General features: G+C 36.9%; 1 protein-coding gene across 9 annotated transcripts in view; it reads left to right on the top strand.

Moving 5' to 3' along the window:
* LOC103722329 (Spc97 / Spc98 family of spindle pole body (SBP) component) overlaps positions 1–21,448 on the top strand; it is a 44,472-nt gene that overhangs the window by 22,852 nt on the left and 172 nt on the right. For 8 of the 9 annotated variants that reach the window (XM_089926943.1, XM_089926942.1, XM_039131011.3 and 5 more), the window contains 10 exons: positions 1,923–2,050; positions 2,288–3,460; positions 4,646–4,787; positions 4,909–5,068; positions 5,181–5,344; positions 13,074–13,153; positions 15,254–15,353; positions 18,551–18,612; positions 19,728–19,887; positions 20,514–21,330. In XM_089926943.1, coding sequence (XP_089783069.1) covers positions 1,923–2,050; positions 2,288–3,460; positions 4,646–4,787; positions 4,909–5,068; positions 5,181–5,344; positions 13,074–13,153; positions 15,254–15,353; positions 18,551–18,612; positions 19,728–19,887; positions 20,514–20,684 — 2,340 coding nt within the window. In that variant the 3' untranslated portion in view covers positions 20,685–21,330. Of the gene's footprint in view, positions 1–1,922; positions 2,051–2,287; positions 3,461–4,645; positions 4,788–4,908; positions 5,069–5,180; positions 5,345–13,073; positions 13,154–15,253; positions 15,354–18,550; positions 18,613–19,727; positions 19,888–20,513; positions 21,331–21,429 lie in introns of those variants that run through there. The other variant, XM_089926941.1, reaches the window with a different exon arrangement.

The following is a 21,448-nucleotide window of genomic DNA, read 5'->3' as shown; positions in this document are numbered from 1 at the left end:
GGTTTTTTGTGTTCCTTTGTTTCTTATTTTATGTTTTTGTGATACATTACTAAGGTATTGAATTTTATGTTCAAATGAAAGCTGCTAAGGCAGATAGGTGTTCCTCAGTTGATAGGGACCCTAACTGCCTGGTAGCAGCCTAGGTGCCTAGGCGGACAACTTCGTGACTTAGTTCATCTTTTAGAAGGACAAAAAAATGATTTAAAAGGTCTAACACACTTAACCTTCTTTTTCTTTAGCCACGCATATAAATTACCAAATACATCATCTTAGTATGATAGGAGTTACGATTAATTAAAACCATGGCATGTTTTCATCATATTAATCGACCTAGTAAAATATGAGAGTGGTAGGTGATAACAAAAGCAAACTGCTAAAAGGTAAATTTGAAAAATATTAGTTTGCTAAGTCTGACAAAAATCATAAAGCTCGTAAGCCATAATTGAAATTCTGTATTTGCATTCCCAAGAAAAGGGGATTGCAACAAGGAGGAAAACAGAGAACAAAAAGAAAAAACAGAAAAACAGACAAGATTAGAGATTGAAAGGGAAGAAAAGAGGAAGAAGCGAAGAAAAAGTAGGATCTTTCAAATGAGAAGGGGAAGAATGAGAGGAATAACATGAAAAGAGAAGAGGAAGGAAAAAAAGGAAAAGAGTAAGTATGAGAAATAAAAAGATTTGGAGCCTTTGGATAGTCAAACGACTGTCGACAGCCTACTGGAGGGCTGTCAGCTATTGAAGGGCTATTGATAGGCTTGAGAAGAGACCTCAGAGGCTTAGCTGGTGGAGGGCTATGCAGAGAAGGAATAAGCAGAGTGACACTATATCTTCAGCTATGCTATTTTACTTCTAATTTATTTATAATAACTTCATCTCATTCACAACTCATAGTAGTGAAAATGAACTAAACAAGAGAGAAGAAAACCAGGAAGCATGGGTACTTTGAATTATGTGCTGTGTCTATATTGGATAAATATCAAATACTAGTACTTGTTGGATACTTCGTAGATGTGTCTGATACTTGTGTAAAGTATTGTATTTATCAATATTAAACAACACTTAGAATACTTTGGATACACACAAGAAATTTCCCCAGTACATGAAAAAATGAGGGAGAGGGTGTTTTCTTTCTTTTTTTTAAATATTAACCTTTTAGTGGTGATTGATCAATGTTGTAGTCCATAATGTTAATGTTAAATTATGAAGTATATATTGGAGTCTGTAGATTTGAATGAATGATGATTGAGTGATGAGCTTGTAAAAGTTGGTGCTATCATGTAAAGTGTGGGCTATGTTATTTTTATGGCCTACTATTCTTGATGGATGATTTATATATATGTATTTCATACATTCATATCCTACTTTTTCAAGTTATGTTGTATTGCTGTATCCTTATCCTGTATGCATGTCCATTCTTCACCTGTAGAAAACCAAAAAACAATGGGTTGTATATGTCTTCTAATGTAATATTGCCTAGTTGGCCACCACCTAGGCTGTCTAGCCTCTCAAAGTGCCTAGGCGCCTAGGAAGCGCTTTTGACAACGGTGATTAATTGAAAGTAGAAAAATATTATTTACACAGAGGAAACTAACTGAAGCCTTGCTATACAAATTAGGAAGCTGTAGTTTGCTTACATTTCTTTCATTTTCAAGTTGATCTGTATTCTATGTCCTATATGATTCTTCTTTGAATGATATGGAAATTGTGTAGTACTGGTAATATTATTGTAAGTGTATGCTTGCAGTCTGTTTTGATTGTTTTGCCTTCTTATTTCTTGGTTGATCATGCTGCATTATCCCCATAAAATCTGATTATTACTTTGCAAGATTCCTGTTAAAGTTAATGGGACTGCAGATTATTGTTTAATTGTTCATGTTTGTGCAGTAGCTTTTCTATGGTTTTAACTGAACGAATTTTCTTCAGGTAATTCCTTTTGCTAGCACACCTAACTTGCTTGGTAAAAGAAGAGATGTGAATGACCTGATTTTTTTGGCTTCTGATGAGGACTTTCTTTTCTCTGGCACAGCCGATGAAGAATCAGCAGCCAATTTGTAAGATTCATCTCTCATTTTTTTTTTTTGAAAATTTTCTCCAACAAACATGTCTCTCTGTCTGAACGCCAAACCCCTCCATCCATCAACCTGTTTCTGGTTTTATCAGTTGACATATTTCTGATTCTAGAGACTCTGTGTCTTATATTTTACTTTTTTAAAGTTGCCTATCATGTGCTTTTTACCATTTATTGTGGTATTATGTTATGAATATATTCAGCTGTTTTCTTATTTCAGGCCATCGGTTCAAAGAGACAAGGATGCTTCTTATACATCTGAGGACTCTTCATATGAGTTGGAACCATTACAATCTTCAGAATGTTCTTCTTCATATAGTTCTGTAGAGGAAAATGAAACTGAGGTGTTTTTCAGGTTACATGATGGTGTACTACAGCCAGAACATTTTCTGCTTTCAAATCTATCGACATGTTGTACCACTGAAAGTGTACTAGAGAACTCCTTTGAAACTGAAAGGCCATATTTTCAGATTTCGTTTCAAAATAATCGTAGAACGGTTCCTTCCTTTCCGCTTTCCAACCGGGCTTATAAGGATGAGAAGTTGATTCAGATTCCTGTTTCCATTCAATCAGGGAACATCAGGAGTGCCAAAATGTCAGATTCGGTATATGAAGCTTATCATTCTGGTAGATGCTGGCCATTGGGAGGACTTTCGAAAAATCCATTTTATAACTATAGGAACTGTATGGATCGAAAAGAACCACACTTAACCGAGAATAGCCTACAGATGACTGATGGGAACACGGAAACCCCAGAAAGGGAAGAATCGGTTTTCGGTGAAGTGTCCATTCCATTGAATTCGAGGTCAGATACAGATAAGAAGGTAGAACTTATGAATCACAGAAATGGACATCTTTCTTCGCATATTCAGAAATTATGGAATTCCAGTGACTATTATGATCTCAGTATTAACCCCATGGTGACAAAAGCTGCTGGGCTTTGGAAAAAAGCTCACTACTCGAGAAATGGAATCTTCACAAAAAAAGAGGGATCCGATCTCCCATACTTTGACTTCTCATCAGTGATAGTTCCTTGCAAGGCTTCTGCTGGGAGTGTATTTTCCAGTTCTGGACATGGTTTTCAAGTTGAGGCTCCAGTTGTGAACTCTGGTGTTTCTTCTGTGCAAGTGAATGGAAATTCTGAGGGCAACATGCAAGATAATATGGCAAATCTGTCAGTTTCAAGTCCTGTTTGCTCATTATCAGAGGGAAACCATATATCAGGGATTCTTTCACAAAGTGCTTCTGGTGGTGCAGCATGGGCACAATCATTACAGTATCCTAGTGAAAGCGCCATGCTCAGTTCTAGAGAGATTTTGGATGGTTCTTCAATATTTGAGATGCCACTTTATGTCACTATTGACAAATGGATGCTTCAAGAAATCTTGCTTCAGTATCCTTATGATTAGCACTTTTATATACATAGACAATAGTTTTCTGGTTCAGCGTGATATCTACTGGTTTGTCCTTTTTCCAACATTTTGGAGTGACCATATCCCTTGCATGTAAAATTGTCCTTTTCTTTAGCAGGTTTTATGTATGGTTAAGCTTGTTCATTCATGATAGCAAATTTTAAATAGCATATTATGTATCATGACAATATGACCTTTTTGTTCTTCTTTTGCTGGTGAGTTGGGTGCCAATAGACCATTCTTTTCTTATATGTTACATCATCTTGGTAGACAGAGAAACATAGGCTATTTCCTGTTATCTACATTTCATATATTACATGCTTTCCAACCTAGAATAGAGTATACCAATACAAATTGTTTTGCTGGTCCAGTATGCTATAATGCTAAATGCTTATATATGTCTAATGGTTTAAGTCATTAGCATCTTTGCATCTTCCAGAAAATATGCCCTAAATTGAGGGTGGAATGGAGTAAAAGGATTCATGTAACCAATTAGTTTGGGATTAAGGCTTAGTTAAGTTGAATTGACTTGTAGGTTTAAGTTAGCCTGAGTTTAGTTGTTCAGACCTTATGATTACACAAGTATTTGGTTTGCAAAGCTTTCACAACACAATGGGATGATTTCTTGTATTCTAAGATTGACAGTTTGATTTGTTAAGATGCTTTGTTCAAAAACAAATGTTTCTTTCATGAAGAATTGGAAACTGGGATTGAATTCTGTCACTGAATATTTGAAGTTTTATCTTATTTGTGGATTAAATTAATGATAAAGATTTTGTGCAATCTGAGCATATTGCTTGAACAAGTATAGAAAGTAGATCCTAGTTACTTATTATGCATGGAAGCAGAGGGTAAGAGCTATTCAAGGGTAATTATTATTTGCTTGGGTTAGACTGAAAAGAAAGTCAGAGAATTTTAAAGGCACAATATTATGCTACTTGGATTGGAGAGACTACCATAAAAAATGTACAAAGAAAAATATGATTCAGCTTATGAAAATTTTAATTGGGACTCAAATTAGGTGACTCATCTACGACCTGCTGATTCCTTGCTGATGAGTTTCTCTAAGCTTCTTTCCATTGTTATCTGCTATATGGTTTATCTGAACGATGATAGTACAAACTGTTGCTACACAGATTCCATTCTGTGTGCCTTAACTAAAATAGGTATAAGTATGTCAGCAACTTCACTTTAAAGTTGCTTGATGAAGGATTTGATCTGCATGAACATTTATTGGCATTGCGGCGTTACCATTTTATGGAACTAGCTGACTGGGCGGATTCATTCCTTATGTCTCTTCGCAATCAAGTACTCTTGTAGTTCTAACTTATGGGAACTATCAAATCCTATAAAATTATTCTACTTATTTGATTGATAGGAACCAAGTAAATTTCTTGATGATTTAATTGGTGCCTTTTTTTTATGCAAGAAATGGTCTGTTGTTGAGCCAGAGCAGAAAATAGCAGAAATCCAGGGGCTCCTTGAGTTGGCTTTGCAGAGATCTTCATGTGAGACTGACCAATACAAGGAAAGATTATTTGTCTACATTAAGGGACAGAACACGATGCATCTGTCAGCTTCCATAACTGGTACATATCTTATTCCTCAAAGTATATTGCCATTCAATTACTGCACTAGTTGAGGGCTTAGAATTTCTTCTTAATCATTTTAAATTTTTTAATTTATCAATTCAAATTGCAGGCATCCATGCATTTGATTTTATTTTGTTGGGCTACAGAGTGGACTGGCCTGTCAGTATCATTGTGACACAAGATGCATTAAAAATATATGCTGAAATATTTGGTTATCTTGTTCAAGTCAGACGTGCTGTTTTTTCTTTAACTGATGTATGGTACTGTTTAAAGGTAATAATTTCTAATCTTCCCTTTTGTCTCAGTCATTATGCAAATAGATGTAATTATGATCATGCTGTGAAGAGTCATTGAAGGCTATTTCTTATTCTTTCAATGATTCATTGGTTACCGAGGATAAAAATTCTAAAGGCATGTATACCATACGCAATAACCTTAGCATCCAGTCCTAGTAATATGGGTTTGACTAACAGATATATATTTATCGCAAGATAACTAACCATAAGAAGATTATAAGCTTTCTCTTTGAACTTACCTGTTTTTTCTACCTTGGTAAGGATTATCTTATAACCAAAACTTTTGATAGTTTCTCTGGTCATCCCAGCAGTAAGGAAGAATACCATTCCATACAATAAGCACCCTTGCTTTCAACATACAACATTTGGAGCATTTACTTTTCTCAAAGAAGCTTATGGAAATCATTGAAGGGTTTCTCTGGAAACATACTCTGCCACTTGATTGGAAGGAAACTTCAAGAGTATTTTATTTGCTTGCATTAATTTCTTGTCCTCTATGTATCACCTCCATTTTATTTAGCCCCATTGAAGCTCAGCATCTCCATAGGAAAAGATTACATAATAAAGAAATCAGGTCAATCTCATGTTTTCTTGTATCTGTATCCTGTATTACCACACCCTAACTTTGTTTGACTATTTGTTTGCAGTAACAAAAAATTTCAGGATCATAATTTTCTTTTTTGGCATTATTTGCTTCTTGAGTTAAACTTTTCTTGACCAATATATCATGGGAGTTAAAAATTTGGGAAATTCCTAAACTATTTTTTGTTCTGTAAAATTATATAAGAAGGCTGAGGCATAAAAAGAGTTGGCAGACTCTCAATGAGGGAAGGCATAGGTGTCATAGCATTAGGACTTCCATCAATTTTTCCAAAATGTTTAGAAATGTAAGAATTTATGGGGAATACAAGTAAGTTAAAGGATATAGGTTTGACATTTGGAAGTTACTAAATTTATTATCAATCACAAATTTCATAAGCTAATTATGCACGACTCTTAATGTTTAGTGTAAAATACAATATATTACCATCTTTAGGTTTGGGAATTGAGTTCATGCATGCCATGTCAGAATGAAGAAAGAAATCCATGCTGTTCCTTCCATCTGACTATGGAAATAATCAAAGCCTAGTATGCATGCTTCACATGGTAGGTATAACAGCGTGCCACCTGAAAAAACAAATAAAAAAAGAAAAGGTTCTGCATAACTCATGAACCTCTTAGGTTGGTATATCTTTTTGTTATGGTCCTATGAATAACCCTTTGGTGGAAAAGCAAAAATAGTCAATGTTGCACAATTTTATTGAGATTACCATGATATTTATTATAGTTGTACAACTACCTTATTGAATGTTTCTCAGTGGGATGGTTTATACTATCTCACTGATCATGAAATACCATACCCAGGAAATATTTTAGTATTAAATTGAAACACCGCAAAGAGTATTTCTAGTTCTGTCCATGAGGCTCCAGTTTGCTTGGATCCATTTTTTATTTCCAGAAATACCCTTTGTGCATATCTTCAGCTCAGATCTTGCATTGAACTCCTACGGCAAGGTTTAAAGAAGAGGCAGTGCACAAGTTGAATATTTCCATCGACATGCAGAGCATGTGGCAAATTCTAGTACCCAAGAAACAATCATTAATATTATCTTAGCGGTTGATACCTATCAAACGTGGATTAAAAAAACGTCAAGATGGGAAGGTATGAGTGGTATCGTATCGTTCTGATGCGAAATCGGCTTCGACATGGGTCTAGTGATGCTGAAAACCCTATACACTGGCATGTATTGGCATATGACCAATGCACGGTGGTACCTTACTGATTGTACCAGAGCATGCCAACAATTTTCTTGAAGCCATCAGTTTCGTTATGTACCATCAGTACCGGTACTCTAATAGTATCATATTGTTTTGATCAAAAAAGGATGCTTGATTTGGTTTCGATATTTAATGCATGGTATATGATAATGGAACACGCCGCCTAGATTGGCCAGACCATATGTATTTAACCATGAATTGAGACAGTACATGGTCTTAGTATGAGTTTATGCTTGAACCATTCCTTATTGGGCTGATTACTGAGCTGTCTAGAATCGACCTGTTCCAAGCAATTTGGCTTGGTAGGGGACCTATACTGGTTTAGGGCCTCAATTATTTTGGGAGAAAGGGCCTGATGCCCTTTTGTCCCCTTGTTTCAACTGTAAGAGAGTAAGAGAGGAGAGGAGAGGAGAGGAGAGAGGGAGAAAGTGGAAGGATGAACAGGAAGTCAGATCTAGGTACACTTCCCTTTTTTTGTTACATCCCATAAATGGCATGAAATTAAAAAATATCCGAAAATAATGCCAAATTTTGTATTTTGGCATGATTTCATGACAAGGAAGTTTTAAAAATTGAAAAAAAATATTTTTTTGGTCTGCTAGTACTTTAAATACGGTTCTAATACTGTACCATATTGATCTCTTATAGTATGCATTTTGTACGGAGATTATGAACCAAGGTATGCTGAGCCGACTGGAACTGGTCGGTTCAGCCCATACCGGACCGGTACCCGACAGGCACCGGTCTGGTACAGCCCTTAAAATCGGTTCCATACCCATACCGGTGTGAACTGGCCCAGTTCACACCGGTACGTTGGTGGAACCAAATTTTGCCAGCCTTTTTTCTCCGCGGCCGATAACGCTGTCTTCCTGGCCACAACGCGAAAGTGGCACAGGGCCACGCATTTTTCCGACAACGCGTGGCTGTCCATTCAATTTGAGGTTGGCCTCTCCCCGCTCGGCTATAAAAGCCGAACGAGGAGCACATTTCAGAGGCGAGGCAAGGGAACGGAAGGGAAGGGATTAGCCCAAAAAATATTGAGGAAGGGAAGGGTAGGAATTAGCTAAAAAAAGATGGAGGAAGGGAAGGAAAAGGAAGGCATCCTGCAGAGGAAGAGAAGGCGGATCGAGCAGGGATCTTGCAGAGGCTGCATGCAAAATATTGAGAAGGTGAGAGAGCGTCATTTTCCTTCCCAAAAAATCCAGCAAAGGCTAATTAAGGTGTGGTTTCTTTTTTCTATATATTTTTTAATATTTTTTTTAATGTGCTTAAAAAAATACCAAAAATTGCCAAAAAATAGAAAATAATGCCTAATGTTTCCATTTCGTCTTGAATTTTTTTTATATGTCGTAGATCTATGGACAATGCGCATGGTGATATTTTTTTCAGAATATATATAATTTATATTTTAATTAAAAATAAAAGTTTAAAAATTATTTTTAATAAAAAAATTAAAAAATAATTTTTTTTAAAAAATAGTAGTGCATTGTACATAATTTAGAAGTTATTTTGGAGGCAGAATTTTTTTGAAAAATTTAAAGTAATTAAAAAAATTAAAAATTAATTTAAAATTTAAAAATAAATTAATGTTCTTGTAGGAATGGAGCCATCAAGGAGAGGACAACCCTAGAGCGTGATATTGGCTGGGAGCATGGAAAGATGCTCGATGAACGACACTAGTTTCAGTGCAATAACTGCTGTAAGTGCTTCAAAGGAGGAGGGGTAATCAGGTTAAAGCAATACTTAGCTGGTAATTCCCGTGAGGTATCTGCGTGCCCCAAATGTCCACCGAAGATTCGTCTGCTGATGAAGCAGAACCTCGCTCAAATCAAAGCAGCTAAGGAGATGACTGCCAAGAAGAAGGTGGAGGTGGAACGCCAAGCCGCAGAGCCACTTTTTTATCACTTTATGGAGTCAAAAAAGGTCGAGAGTTCAGATGAGGAGGCACAGATTCAGACTGCCATGCGGACGAGCTTGGATGATCAGTGGCAGCAGGAGGAGGTGGCGAGGCATCGGACTCGATTTGGGCTCTAGTTTTACGAGTCGGACGTCGTTTTTGGTGGAAGCAGATAAGATCTTGAGTTCCAAAGGACAACCTCATTTAGTAGAGGACGTGGCCGGATTGCATCTATCCTGGATGATTTTGGTAGCCGAAAGAAGTCTTCCGGAGGGATTCCATCGGGAGCGTCAATCTATAATGTAGATCCGCATGCCTTCTCTAGCAGAGATTCGAAGCAGCAGAGGGTAGACACAATATGCAAGAATGATATGTGGCGAGCTATTGGATCATGGTTTCATTTCAGCCACATCCCCGTGAATGTGATAGACAATATGTACTATAAGTCTGTCATTTCCGCCATACAAGCTGCTGATTCTGGTGTCGATTCTTTGGGCCTGAGGAATATCTACGGTGAGCTACTTGACAACAATAAGGAGAAGCTAGAGAAATAGATTGTCTCCTACAAGAGCAAGTGGCCCACATATGGGCTCACTTTGATATGTGATGGTTGGACCGGTCCGACAAGGCGGAGCATCAACTTTTCTGACATACTGTGATGCGAAGATCTTCTTCCACAAGTCAGTTGATGCTTCGGGTAAGGTGCACAATGCCTCATATATCCTCAGACTTATGGAGGAGGTGATTGATCAGGTAGGAGAGAAGAATATTGTGCAGGTTGTCACTGATAATGGCCTACAATATATATTGGCGGGGAGATCTTGATAAAGCGGCGGCCACATATTATCTAGATCTCATGTGCTGCACATTGTATCGACCTCATGCTGATGGACATTGAAAAGATCCGTAGAGTGCAGCATATGGTGGAGATAGCCCAGCGCATCACCAGGTATATTTATAACCATACCTGGGTTCTTTTGCTGATGAAAAAGTTTGCAGGGGGAGAGATTTTGAAATCAGGAGTCACACGGTTTGCTATGAACTACATTCAATTTGATAGCCTTATCGAGAAGCCCTACATCGGATATTTGTAGTCCGGAGTGGTAGTAAAGTAGATATGCCTAGGACGACACTGAAGGGAGCAAGATAAAAGACTTGGTTACAAAACAGTTATTCTGGCAGTGGGCCATTGCGATAGTCAAGGCTATCAAACCATTATATAAAGTGTTGCGGGCTGTGGATAGCGAGAGGTACTCCCAAATGGGCTTTCTGTATCACATGATGGAGAAGGCAAAGGCTCAGATCATGGAGACAGATCCAGCCCATGCCCAGGAGTACATCAACATCATTGAGTAATAGTGAGGAGCCCAAATGGATAGAGAATTGCATCTAGCAGCTAAGCAATAATATTGATAATTATCATGATGGATATATTTGCATAATTTTTCTAAGACGGTCTTGTCTATGTGCAGCATACTACCTGAATCTCCGGTTTTAGTATGAAAATCGAATTGGTATGGATGAACTTCTGGATGCTCTGCGTAATGTTATTTACAAGATGGAGTCTGATCCAAAAGTCGCCGCGTCATGTATAAAAGAGGTAACTATGATTTAGTAGCATGTGCAAGTATATCGGATCTTCTATTATTAACATAGTACAACACGCTTCTTTTTCACGGACCAAATTATTTAGAGAGGGCAGCTATAGTTTTGGACAACGATGAGCTGTCGTGAGTAAGACAACTATGAATCTAGGTACAATACAAATCAGCAAGACATTTTTGTAGCTGAATTATCTTCAACTATGAGGTCATCATATATGTAATTATCTTCAATATTTTTACAGCTGAATGGTGGATTCATTTTGGCGGATCCATAAAAAATCTTAAGCGGATAGCTATCCAGATTCTCTCCCAAATGGTCTCTCCGAGTGACTGTGAGTGCAACTGGTTCATCTTCGCCCTCATCCACAGCAAACAGAGGAACTATTTGACACAAAAGCGCCTCAACGACCTTGTTTATGTGCACTACAATCAGCGGTTGAAGCTAAAATACATTCAGAAGAAAGTGGAGCTCAAGTATATAGATCTCATCTATAGGATTTTCATAGATGATGACGATGATCCTATGCTCAGTTGGCTTGTGGGTCAGCAGCAGGAGCCTGAGCTTGACGAGCTAGGATCGCCTCCACGATCAGTCGACTTCATAGCTAGCGAGGCTAGGGTCGATCCACAGCAATGGGTTGAGCGCAACATTCCACGCACTTCCACAGCTGATCAGCCGCAGCCAGAGGGGAGCCAGTCACCACAGGACTGGTATGACACATCCTCTTAGAGAGGATCGAGAAATGCTCAGACGAGGATGCTCTGGTACCCAGTTGACTCAGTTAGGAGGGCGTCAATCCTAGCAAACGAGAAAAAAAAAGAAAAGGGCCCCAATGGAGAGTGTCGAGGAGACCTGGACGAGCAACGATAAATGTTCTGGTGGTGATGGATCTGCTAACTATGGAGGGAGTGGAAGACAATATGGTACTACTTATGAGACACAGCTGGAGGTAGGTCTTCGATACACCGGTGAGTTCTAGTTTACACATGCTATACAAGATAGGGACTACGGTAGGCCATTTGATAGATCCTAGTCGGATACCATTGCATATCAAAGATGGAATCCTCAAGGTTCTTTAGGAGGACAAGATGCAGTTGTAGATGACCTCGTATATGGAGTAGGATCCATAAATGTATCAAGTTTCGAGTCTTCCTATTATCCGTGGCCTCAGGCAGCCTATGGATATGGTGCATCGGAGTCATCTTCCGGTGGCTACTATCCTATGTAGCCTGAAGGGTTTTATGGGTTGGATTTTGCTGTCGGCATATTCGGATGGACCCCTCCACAGCCATATTATCAACAACAGGATACCTCTCAAAGCCAGAGCTTCAGTGAGAGATCCGAGAGTTTTTATGATTCGACGCACATTCTTCGGGGATTGAGCATACAAGACGACAACGCCGCTTGGTGAGAGGGATGGGTTGATCTGCCTCCTTATTATGTTAATGATCCGGATATCGACGAGAAGCATCGCCATTCGACCTGATTTTAGATATCCGAGAGTGTTTTAAATATATGTAATTGATTGTATCTTAATTTGAAGATATTTTATGTTCTTTATTTCATGATTTGAATTATTTGAAAGTAATAAGATGCATCTAGTTTAAACCTTAAACCTAAATATAGAAACATCAAAAAAAGATCCAAAAGTGAGAGAACTTCCCCCCTCCCAAAATAAACGCGCCCCGAACCAGCCGAACCGATTCGGTACGGTACTGGTACCGTACCAGTACTGGTGCCCATTGATATGTCGGTACGGTTGGTACGGCGGACATTGCGAGTATGAACCTTAATTAATAGTGTTGCTAGCAAATGTTAGAGTATTAGCATAGATTTCTTGTGTGCCATGTAAATTGTGGCACTAATTCTATCGTTGTTAGATTATCATCGTTTAAACCGAATATATATGTTTGATTTGCTGCAATGCTTTCTTCAAATGATACAGATTTGTATAAACGTTAGAAATTGCATTACTTATGTCATGTTGGCCTATTTAGTGATATCTAGAGTAGGACTTTATTGTCATCTGCATAAGGAATGAAGGGAAGAATAGAGGGACCAAGGGAACTAACCAACATGAGTGTCCAACTAGAAGAGTGTTGCATAAAATTATAACATGGTGTCATTCTGATTCACTCTTTCTACTTGATTATACACACACAAACAACATCAGTACGGTTTCTTCTAAACCACTTTCTTAAGTCATGTTCCGTAGAGTCCTGAAATATTGACTGTGTGAATTATCTGCCCATGAATGTAGTTAAGAGTCCTTAAATATTAATTCTCTTATAGGTTGAGTTTATGGTTGATCAATTACATTTTGCCATATAAATGTCATAAATTAGTACAGTATCTGAACCAATCACCTGATATTGGTGCTTAACAGGCCCTGATGCGTTCAATTTGTCGCGGTCGACATAAGAACTCTCATGTAATGTTGGACTTCAATATCTTAATGAAAATGAGGTAATTGGAGCAGTTTTCCTTTTCTTTTTTAATTTTTGTATTTGTAGTAATTGCATTCTCTTTCAGTGTGTTTCATGTGAGCTATTTCCTTGTCCTCATTTGATAGTATAAAATTAGCATTTCTATATGTTATATCTGGATGTCTCTCAGCAATTCTTTTTTTTTTTTGAGTTCATAATTGAAGAACTCCATACTTTTTTCACCTAATGTTGCTCAGACTTCAGTTGTAGGTACCTTCTGCATAGTTGATGTGTCCATTCTGGTGATCTTTCCTGCTTGTGCTCTGGCAGCACCATTTAATTTCCTTATCTTTTCTTGTCCTTATCTTCAGCCTTTTTACACAAACAGTAACCCCCATTTTGTATCTGGCCTTCTTAGAACTTTATTTCACATAGGGGATAGGCTCCAGTTGGGGGAAGGGGACAGTTTTATAGATGGCTGGAGGATTGGTAGCATTCAGATGAGCCAAGCTGAGCCGAGCCAAGTATTAGGTTGCTTAGGCTTGTCTTGTTATGTAAAAGGGGTAACTAAGTTTCGTTCTAGCTTCATGGTATGTTCAGGCTTGTCTCATTTGTCATGTGAACCAAGCTTGAACAAGCTTCTTATTGAGTGGAGCCGAGCTTGTATTCATCTTTCTGAGCTTAAGTTGTTCAAACTAGCTCTTTCGTGAGCCTAGCTTTAAAAATTATCCGAGCTCAGCTCTTCTTAGCTGAAATGATCTTGAATGAGCCATTATCAAGCTGATCCTCAGCTGTTGATGTATAGCTCGGTTCTTTTATGGCCCTAAGCATTGCAATTTTTCCTTTTCAAAATTGTTGTCTACAGTTTGATTGGGCTTTTGGCCTATTATTTCTACTGTCAGAGTGTATAATTTCCTACATTAAATTATTCCACCTCCCTCGTCCCATAGGCTCTTCCCAGTTGAGGGTAAAGTTAGGTTGGTGCACAAGGTTCATGGACCTCAAACCAGCTAATTAATATAATAAGCCATGTCCTATTAGCCCCCGACCAAACCTGTATGTAAGTTTCTGTCTTGCTCAAATTTACCATGGCCTAGAACTATCTTAGGTTTGATAAGATTGAGAGCCTGAAGAAACATCCTTTCCTTCATGGATCACGGGGACCCAAATTGCCGGGGTAATGCTTTCTTGGTTTTGTTTTGTATTTGTAGTTCCAATTTATTGATTTTGTATAGTTGATATGACAATCTTAAGAGTTGATGCTAATACTGTAGAAAATCTCGAAAGAGGCAAATTAAGAAGAGATGGTTAAGGAAGTGTATTGGAGGGAGCAAACGAATAATGAGAAGAATGTAATGGCAGGAACCTACTAAACCACTAGAGAACATGGAAAATCCACTGAAAGCTTCAATAATATGTAAATTCTGTTATCTACATTTATATTAGGTGCCTTGTGCCATTTAGATTTAGAGTTCAGTTTAATTTCAACCTCAAACTCTACCATAAACAACTCTAAGTAGCAATCAAAAACTTTTGCATAACTAGCTTAAGGGATACAAAGTAACTTCAAGATGGCTGACAGCAATAAATTAGAAAGATGCTCCCAGCATGGCTGCATCACCAAATGTCAAAGTAATAGTTATTGAGGCCTTTAGGTACATATATTTAAATAACCAAGATCCACCAATGGTTTTACTTCATCTCTCTGCACCTGTCAATATCTTGGCCATACCTTCTCTACAAGAACCTAATTTGGTCATCTCAGTAGAGCTGGAAGTTTTAAAGGACAAGCTTCACAAAGGTAACGGTATCTGTCTGAAGTTAATAACATAATTTTATTGGTGAACTCCTCCATGTGGAGGATTATCTTGACATCTTACTGCTTTTAGCTTTTGACTGTGACTTTCGTCTCATATATCCATGTCACGCCATATTAACTTATGTGTTCTGTCATGCCATATTAACTTGTGCGTTATGTCATGCCATAATAAATTGTGTGCTGTGTCATGCCATACTACCTTGTATACTTCATGCCATATTAAACAAAAACTATATACATCGATCCATTCTACTATCTTATTTATAGAAGTTCCAACAGTTTAGTAGCTTTACCTTACTCTGTTGTTCTCATTATTTCTAGGCAACAAATAAATCACTTCGTTTCTACACTACAACAATATGTGCACTCACAATTATCAGATGTGTCATGGTGCCAATTTCAACATTCCCTCAAGCATCAGGTATAAATATTTGTTTAACTGCTCAATTACTTCTACTTAATTTATGTCCTTGCTATTTCTACTCACTTGTACTATACAAATACTTGAATGGTTTTAAAAACCATGGTAGGGTCCCATACTTACATACTTTCTGTGGGCAAGTTGGTACCTTGTGATGATATAGGTCAGTATGGGTGGTATGTACCTGCGGGTATGGGGCTGTACCAACCACTACTTGAATCCCTTCTTTATGGAATGATTTTCACCTCCACTAATGTCAGAAAGGATTTACATGCTTTATGTTTCTTGAATGAGGAAAACTGATTGTTTCTTGTCTAAGTAAATGTGTGCCCTCATTCATCTCATGGGTTACAACAGGATACTTTTGAAGATGCCTAAGGGGGGCAATAGTTGGTTAGTTTTGCTTATTGTTGAATATGTCAAATTTTTAATGCTTAAATATTGCATTACATTTTTCCTTCTTTAACATATATTGTTTTTGTTTAACATACATCGAAGATTGTCAAGGCAGACAAGTGAATTGTGGGTATTTGAACTTCTTGAGGGAAGAAGGAAAAAAGAGAGACAAAAACAAAGGAAAGAAGGTGAAATAGATGAGGAAGAAGAGAAAGAAGGAAAAGAACAATGAAAATGAAAAAGGGAAGCCAATAATAAGGTAAGTATAAATAGAAATTAAAGCAAGAAGGGAAGGTAAAGAAGAAGATGAGAAGGAAAAATATATGGAAAGGGTAAGGGGGAAGATGTAAGAGTATAAAGGAATGATTGGTAGAAGGTGGAATGATGAATGAACAGGAGTATTGGAGCTACTTGCTCTCTTATTTTAGAACATAGGTTTATTCAAAAGTGCAGAGGATGTGATGTCGTAACTTATATTAATTTCTACATGGTTCATGAAGAGTAAGAATTTTACACACTATTCTATTTGTGTTTTAAAGCAAACTACAGTTCAGCACTCATTCTGATAGCTTCCACTTGAACAACAAGGTTCTGCATATTTGAAATAAACACCTATCTGTGTAGTCTTTTAATTTGGATGTATGGGAAAATGTGAAATAATTATCAATAAAGTAAAAGAAAGAAGTGAAAAGCTAGAAACAAGAAGACTGTAGCAAGGTATTTTGACCATCCACACCTTTCTTCTATTAGATTGTTAGGGCAAACCTCAGTAATAAGGAAGAATGACCAAAGTACCCCAAGTGGAGGACTGAGCATGACGTGTTTTAAAATGTGCACGGACCGTCCAATAAGGTTCAAACAGATTGTTTGGACAGATATCAAAAATAGGGGGTCCTTATGACATACGTGTGGGCTTGAATAACCTAGCTATATTGAAAGCATAAGAAAAGACATCTTGAATCTCAATCCTTTTAAGATTGTAAATATTGAAGATTACTAGCGTGAAATGTCAGCTCTTTCTTTAGTTGTCTTAAGGAGGCAAGGTTTTGGTAAACATACTGATGCACTAGAAAACCTATGGACGATGGTGGAATTTATTTTTAGTTTTTCTCAAGACTTTTTTTTCTATATTTCTGTCAAAGTACGAATCATCAAAATTAAAATTTCAAAGAAATCAAACTTTCTGAAAATGCTAATAATTAATGTCTATAAAGAATAAATTTTAAGAAAATGATGTGTAATTATAAAGAATTAAGCATTAAAATATCCAATTCTATAAACACAAATTGCGCAGAAATAATTAAATCTATTAGGAAGCATATAATTGTATAGACCAAATGCACAAGAAGAAAGTTGTATGCTAATCTATGGATTTAAAAGAAAAGAAGCTAAGGAAAGCATGATATGATATGCCACAGAAAAGTATTATCTTTATTAAAAAAGTCATAAAAATTAATATTATGGCATAATGATCTAAGAAATAGGTTGGACCCAAGGAATGCTGAACCGGCCTGTATCGGCCAGTTTAGCTTGTACCAAACTGGTCCGGTCTTTGACCGGTCTGGTGGCGTAAAAAACGGTACCGGCCCGTACCGGCTAGGCCAAATTTTTGTGGGATTTTGGATACATAAATCAGGCTGAACCAGTGGTACCGATTCGAACCAGTCTGAACCAGCACCGAACTGGTTCGGTGGCCAACCGGTACGCCTATCGGTACTGGTTCAGCGATTCTTGGTTGGACCTAATCAATTACTAGTTATATTTGGACTCAGCCAAATCAAGTAGGGGCCATTAGACTGATGCTCAACCTAATTTAACAAAATCCAATTATAAGCCAAATGCACGAAAACTTGGAAGTTGAATAGCATAAAGGGTAAAAACTTATACCAAACGATGAGGTGAGGAAGGGTGTAAATTGACAACAACAACTAGCTCACTGTACTCCACAATAGTGAGGATCTTTGCAACTACTATTTTTTAGGGTTCTTAACATAGGCAGTAACTAATTAAGAATCACGGTTCTCAGTGCTGCTGATGCATGTTGTAGGGCTCAAATTATGCCAGGCTGTGCTGCCACTTGGGCATGAGTATGAGTAGTGTTCTTACAATCTGGTTTGAACTGGCCAATATGGGGCCATATTGGTTCATGTCCAATGCAAAAGTTTAAAGTTATAAATTAATTGAAATTAATTCGCCATGAGACATCTTTTCGAGAAGGGAGGAGGTTCACATGTTAACACATCAAAAAGACAATACCTAACAAAATAATACAAATTATGCACACAAACATAACAACACCTAAATAATTTCAGCCACAGCCACTTACAGCCACATAAACACACCACAGCACAGACGAAACACAGTCAAGCATGTCTCTAGGTTTCCTATATTAAATGTACATTTAGAAAATCCTATCAGTTTTAACATGATTGTTCCGTCTATTTTCGATTCCTCACCTAGAAGCTCCTTTCAAATAACACAGAGTACAAACAACTACATTATGATGTGGCTTCTATCGGAACCTACATAATATAGTTTATGATACTAATCACAAATGTATATGGGCTCAATAAGTAATCATTTATGAGCATGAACTTGACACTTATGACATTTTAAATACTTTGATTATACATGTTCTACCACTTAATGCAGATATATCTTTTATTTTCCAGTTGTAAATGTCTAAATTGCTCAATTAAGTATTTCTAAATCAGCTTTAGTGCAATGTTGTTTAATATTATGGCTGTCTTACCTAAATTTTTATTTAGATATTTGTTTTTTTATGGGACAATGTTTTATAGGTCAATGACGTACTGGACTTAGAATCAGTGCACATGTCATATCTTGCTGATGCGTTGCACATGTAAGTAAATAATATTCCTAAATACGTGGATTTTTTTTTCAAAGGCAAGATGTTCTACTGCATTGAATGCTGTGACTTCATCAGTTAAGTCTCAATGATTATGTAATCTCATGTGAAATTATTAGCATTACCTAGCATATTTTCCTATGATGCATTCTTGTGAACTATGGATTTTTGCAGGTCAATAATTGATTTCAAGGATAACTTCCATTGGGTATCTGTTGTATAAACAAAATTTATAAGCAGTTTACGGAAAATAGCTGATTGCCTATTTTCAGCTTCTCTTCTGGTTGTGAACACTATATCATGTGCTTATGGATAATTATATAGACAGTGAACTATGTTTTTCATACATGTCATTACCTACTTGATTAGTTTGTTACTTATTCCCTTTATGTTCATTTTTCTATGCTTGGATTGTTTATTAGCATTCTGTGGTTAACTATGATAAACTCTTGCCTCCAATATTTTCTCTTCCCGTTCTTGTTCATTGGTGCCTTCGTCTCCTTGTTAGTCATGGTTGTCTCTTGGAATGATACCTGCTTGAATCTAGCTACCAAAATATGTCTCTGTACTTCCTAATTTCTCCTTTTTCTTGTTTCTCCTTTTCCTCCTCTAAGACTTGAAACCTTGACCTGGATAACATCGAGCAGTAAAAACACCAGATAGGTAAGAGCGTCTTGGTAGAAAATCATTTTTTGAAATGATTGAAGAATGGTTGGGAAATGTAATGGGGAGGCTTGGTAGGAGCTTGATTTCAGGTCTCTAGTGAGGAACTTAAAGTGTTTCCTCCAAGTCTGGTGGAAGATCAGGAAGATTAGATGGGGTAATAGGAAATATCAGTCCTACTACATAATTTTCCATAATTTGATTAAAAAAAAAAACAGTTTTTTCAAATTGTACTGATTCTCCTTTTTCTTTGCTACTATGTAGTGATAATGTTTCTTTTATATTTGTGTTTCACAGACTATTGCTTATCTTTATTGGTTAGTGATACTCTACAACTCAACTAAGCCTTGGTCCCAAACTTGTCGGGGTAGGCTGGGTACTGATTCTGTAACATGAAGTTTACTAGTTCTGACTCATTTCAGTGAAACACATGTTTTGCCTTCCAGATGTTTTTTGTCTGTTGAGACAAAACCGGTAGCTCTTATCATCAAAAACATTTTGCAATGTGCATTGGACTTCCGGCACTGTTTCACTGGAGGTGATTTGGATGATGCAACCAATGAAGCAGATCCATTGAACTTGCGATCTCAGATAAACTTTTCTCAGGTATTTTATTTTCTGTTGTATGTTACAGTTTCTTCATGAAGTTAAAATTATCAATAAGCCGTGGTTTGGGTGATATGCCAAAGTAAATGAGGAAGTTATCATCTAATAACCATTGGAAAGAGCTTGCATTATCCAGAGAATTTTGATAAATCCCATTACTCATCTTTAAAGTGTATTAATTAACCAAAAATTTTGGGGTACAAGTTGTGTTTTACTATTTTTTATATGTTAATAGGTGGACAGAGATATTTGTATTTGATTCTATGACTGGTATAATTTAGAGTTTTTATAATAAATTATCCTTCATAGGTCATCTGATACCCTCCATTCCAAGTAAAGCAATGAGTTTTGGAAGTTCTCTCTTTTTTGAGTTTTTCTTAAAAAGATAATTTTGTTCATGAACAGAATACTATTATTACCCAAGTTCCCAATTTAGTATAACATCAAATTTCTAAAGACCTTGGATCTTTCAAGACATATGGGACAATGTGGTAGAAGAAATAGAAGCTAAATTAGGTAGCTATAATTGGGATTTGTGGGCAACTTTCTGGATTTCTGTTGTCTTGTGCAAGTTTTTCCCCCTTCGGTATTTTGTTTGAATGATGGCTGTTATGTCTATGCTTCAGGTCTTTGTTATCAAAACTACATTTGAGAAAAACATTAAAGATCTGTACCTCTTATATCTCAAGTCTCCAAAACATGGTGAATTCAATTTTTGCCATTTTTGGGGCTATCTCAACTACAACGATTATTACTCCAATATCTTCAATAAAGAAATGGGCTACTTTTATATGTGAGTTGGCATTGAGAAATGCAGATTGTGACAGTTGCTGTGGAATTTGTTACACCCATGATATCTGTAGATTTCTTACACAGCTAGCAAGCAGACATGCATACTGAGGTCTCAATATATGCGTGATACCAAGTTCATGGGCTAAGTGACCCATCCTCACAATTTGTGAAAAAAATTGATGAGTTTCTTAGGGATGGTCTTCTAGTAAACCTCACAATTAGCTTGAGATTTGAAGAGAATGCATATTTTGTTGGATAAATTCAATTTCTTGGAATGCTGCTTGGATTCTGTCCTTCTTACATTGGAGAAATGGTGCTTGTGACTTGGAATGCTCGATTTATGATTTTGTTACGTAGCATCGCCGGCTTATGTCAATATATTAACCTCCGGTTGATTCTAGAACACTGATGTAGTGGTTCAAGAAGACAGTCACTCTCCAAATCAGTCAGTGTTACTGTCCAGGATCCTGTGGTGCACAGCTAAAGCAACTACGTATGTATACTGCCTTTAGTGTACTGAATGTTTGATAACATTGAAGGAAAAGGATTAAGCATGGTTTTTGTTTCAGTTTTTTTTTCTGTAAATTTTTTATTGAGTACTTTATGTAATACATTTTTTGTAATTTATAATACATATTTGGTTTTTTGTCACAAGATCTACTAGTGGGTAAATGATTGAATATTTTACCACTGGTGAGATTGATGCCGCTTAAAAGCAAATCTCATAGTATTTGTATTTTTGAAGGACAGATTACGTTGCAGGCGTCTA

This window comes from Phoenix dactylifera, chromosome 13 (assembly GCF_051530095.1).
Source record: "Phoenix dactylifera cultivar Ajwa chromosome 13, Ajwa_hap1_PhDact_Kaust_v1.1, whole genome shotgun sequence".
NCBI classification, from domain to species: Eukaryota; Viridiplantae; Streptophyta; class Magnoliopsida; order Arecales; family Arecaceae; genus Phoenix; species Phoenix dactylifera.
The sequence above is the reverse complement of the archived record's forward strand: the minus strand, read 5'-3'. Positions and strand labels throughout refer to the sequence as shown.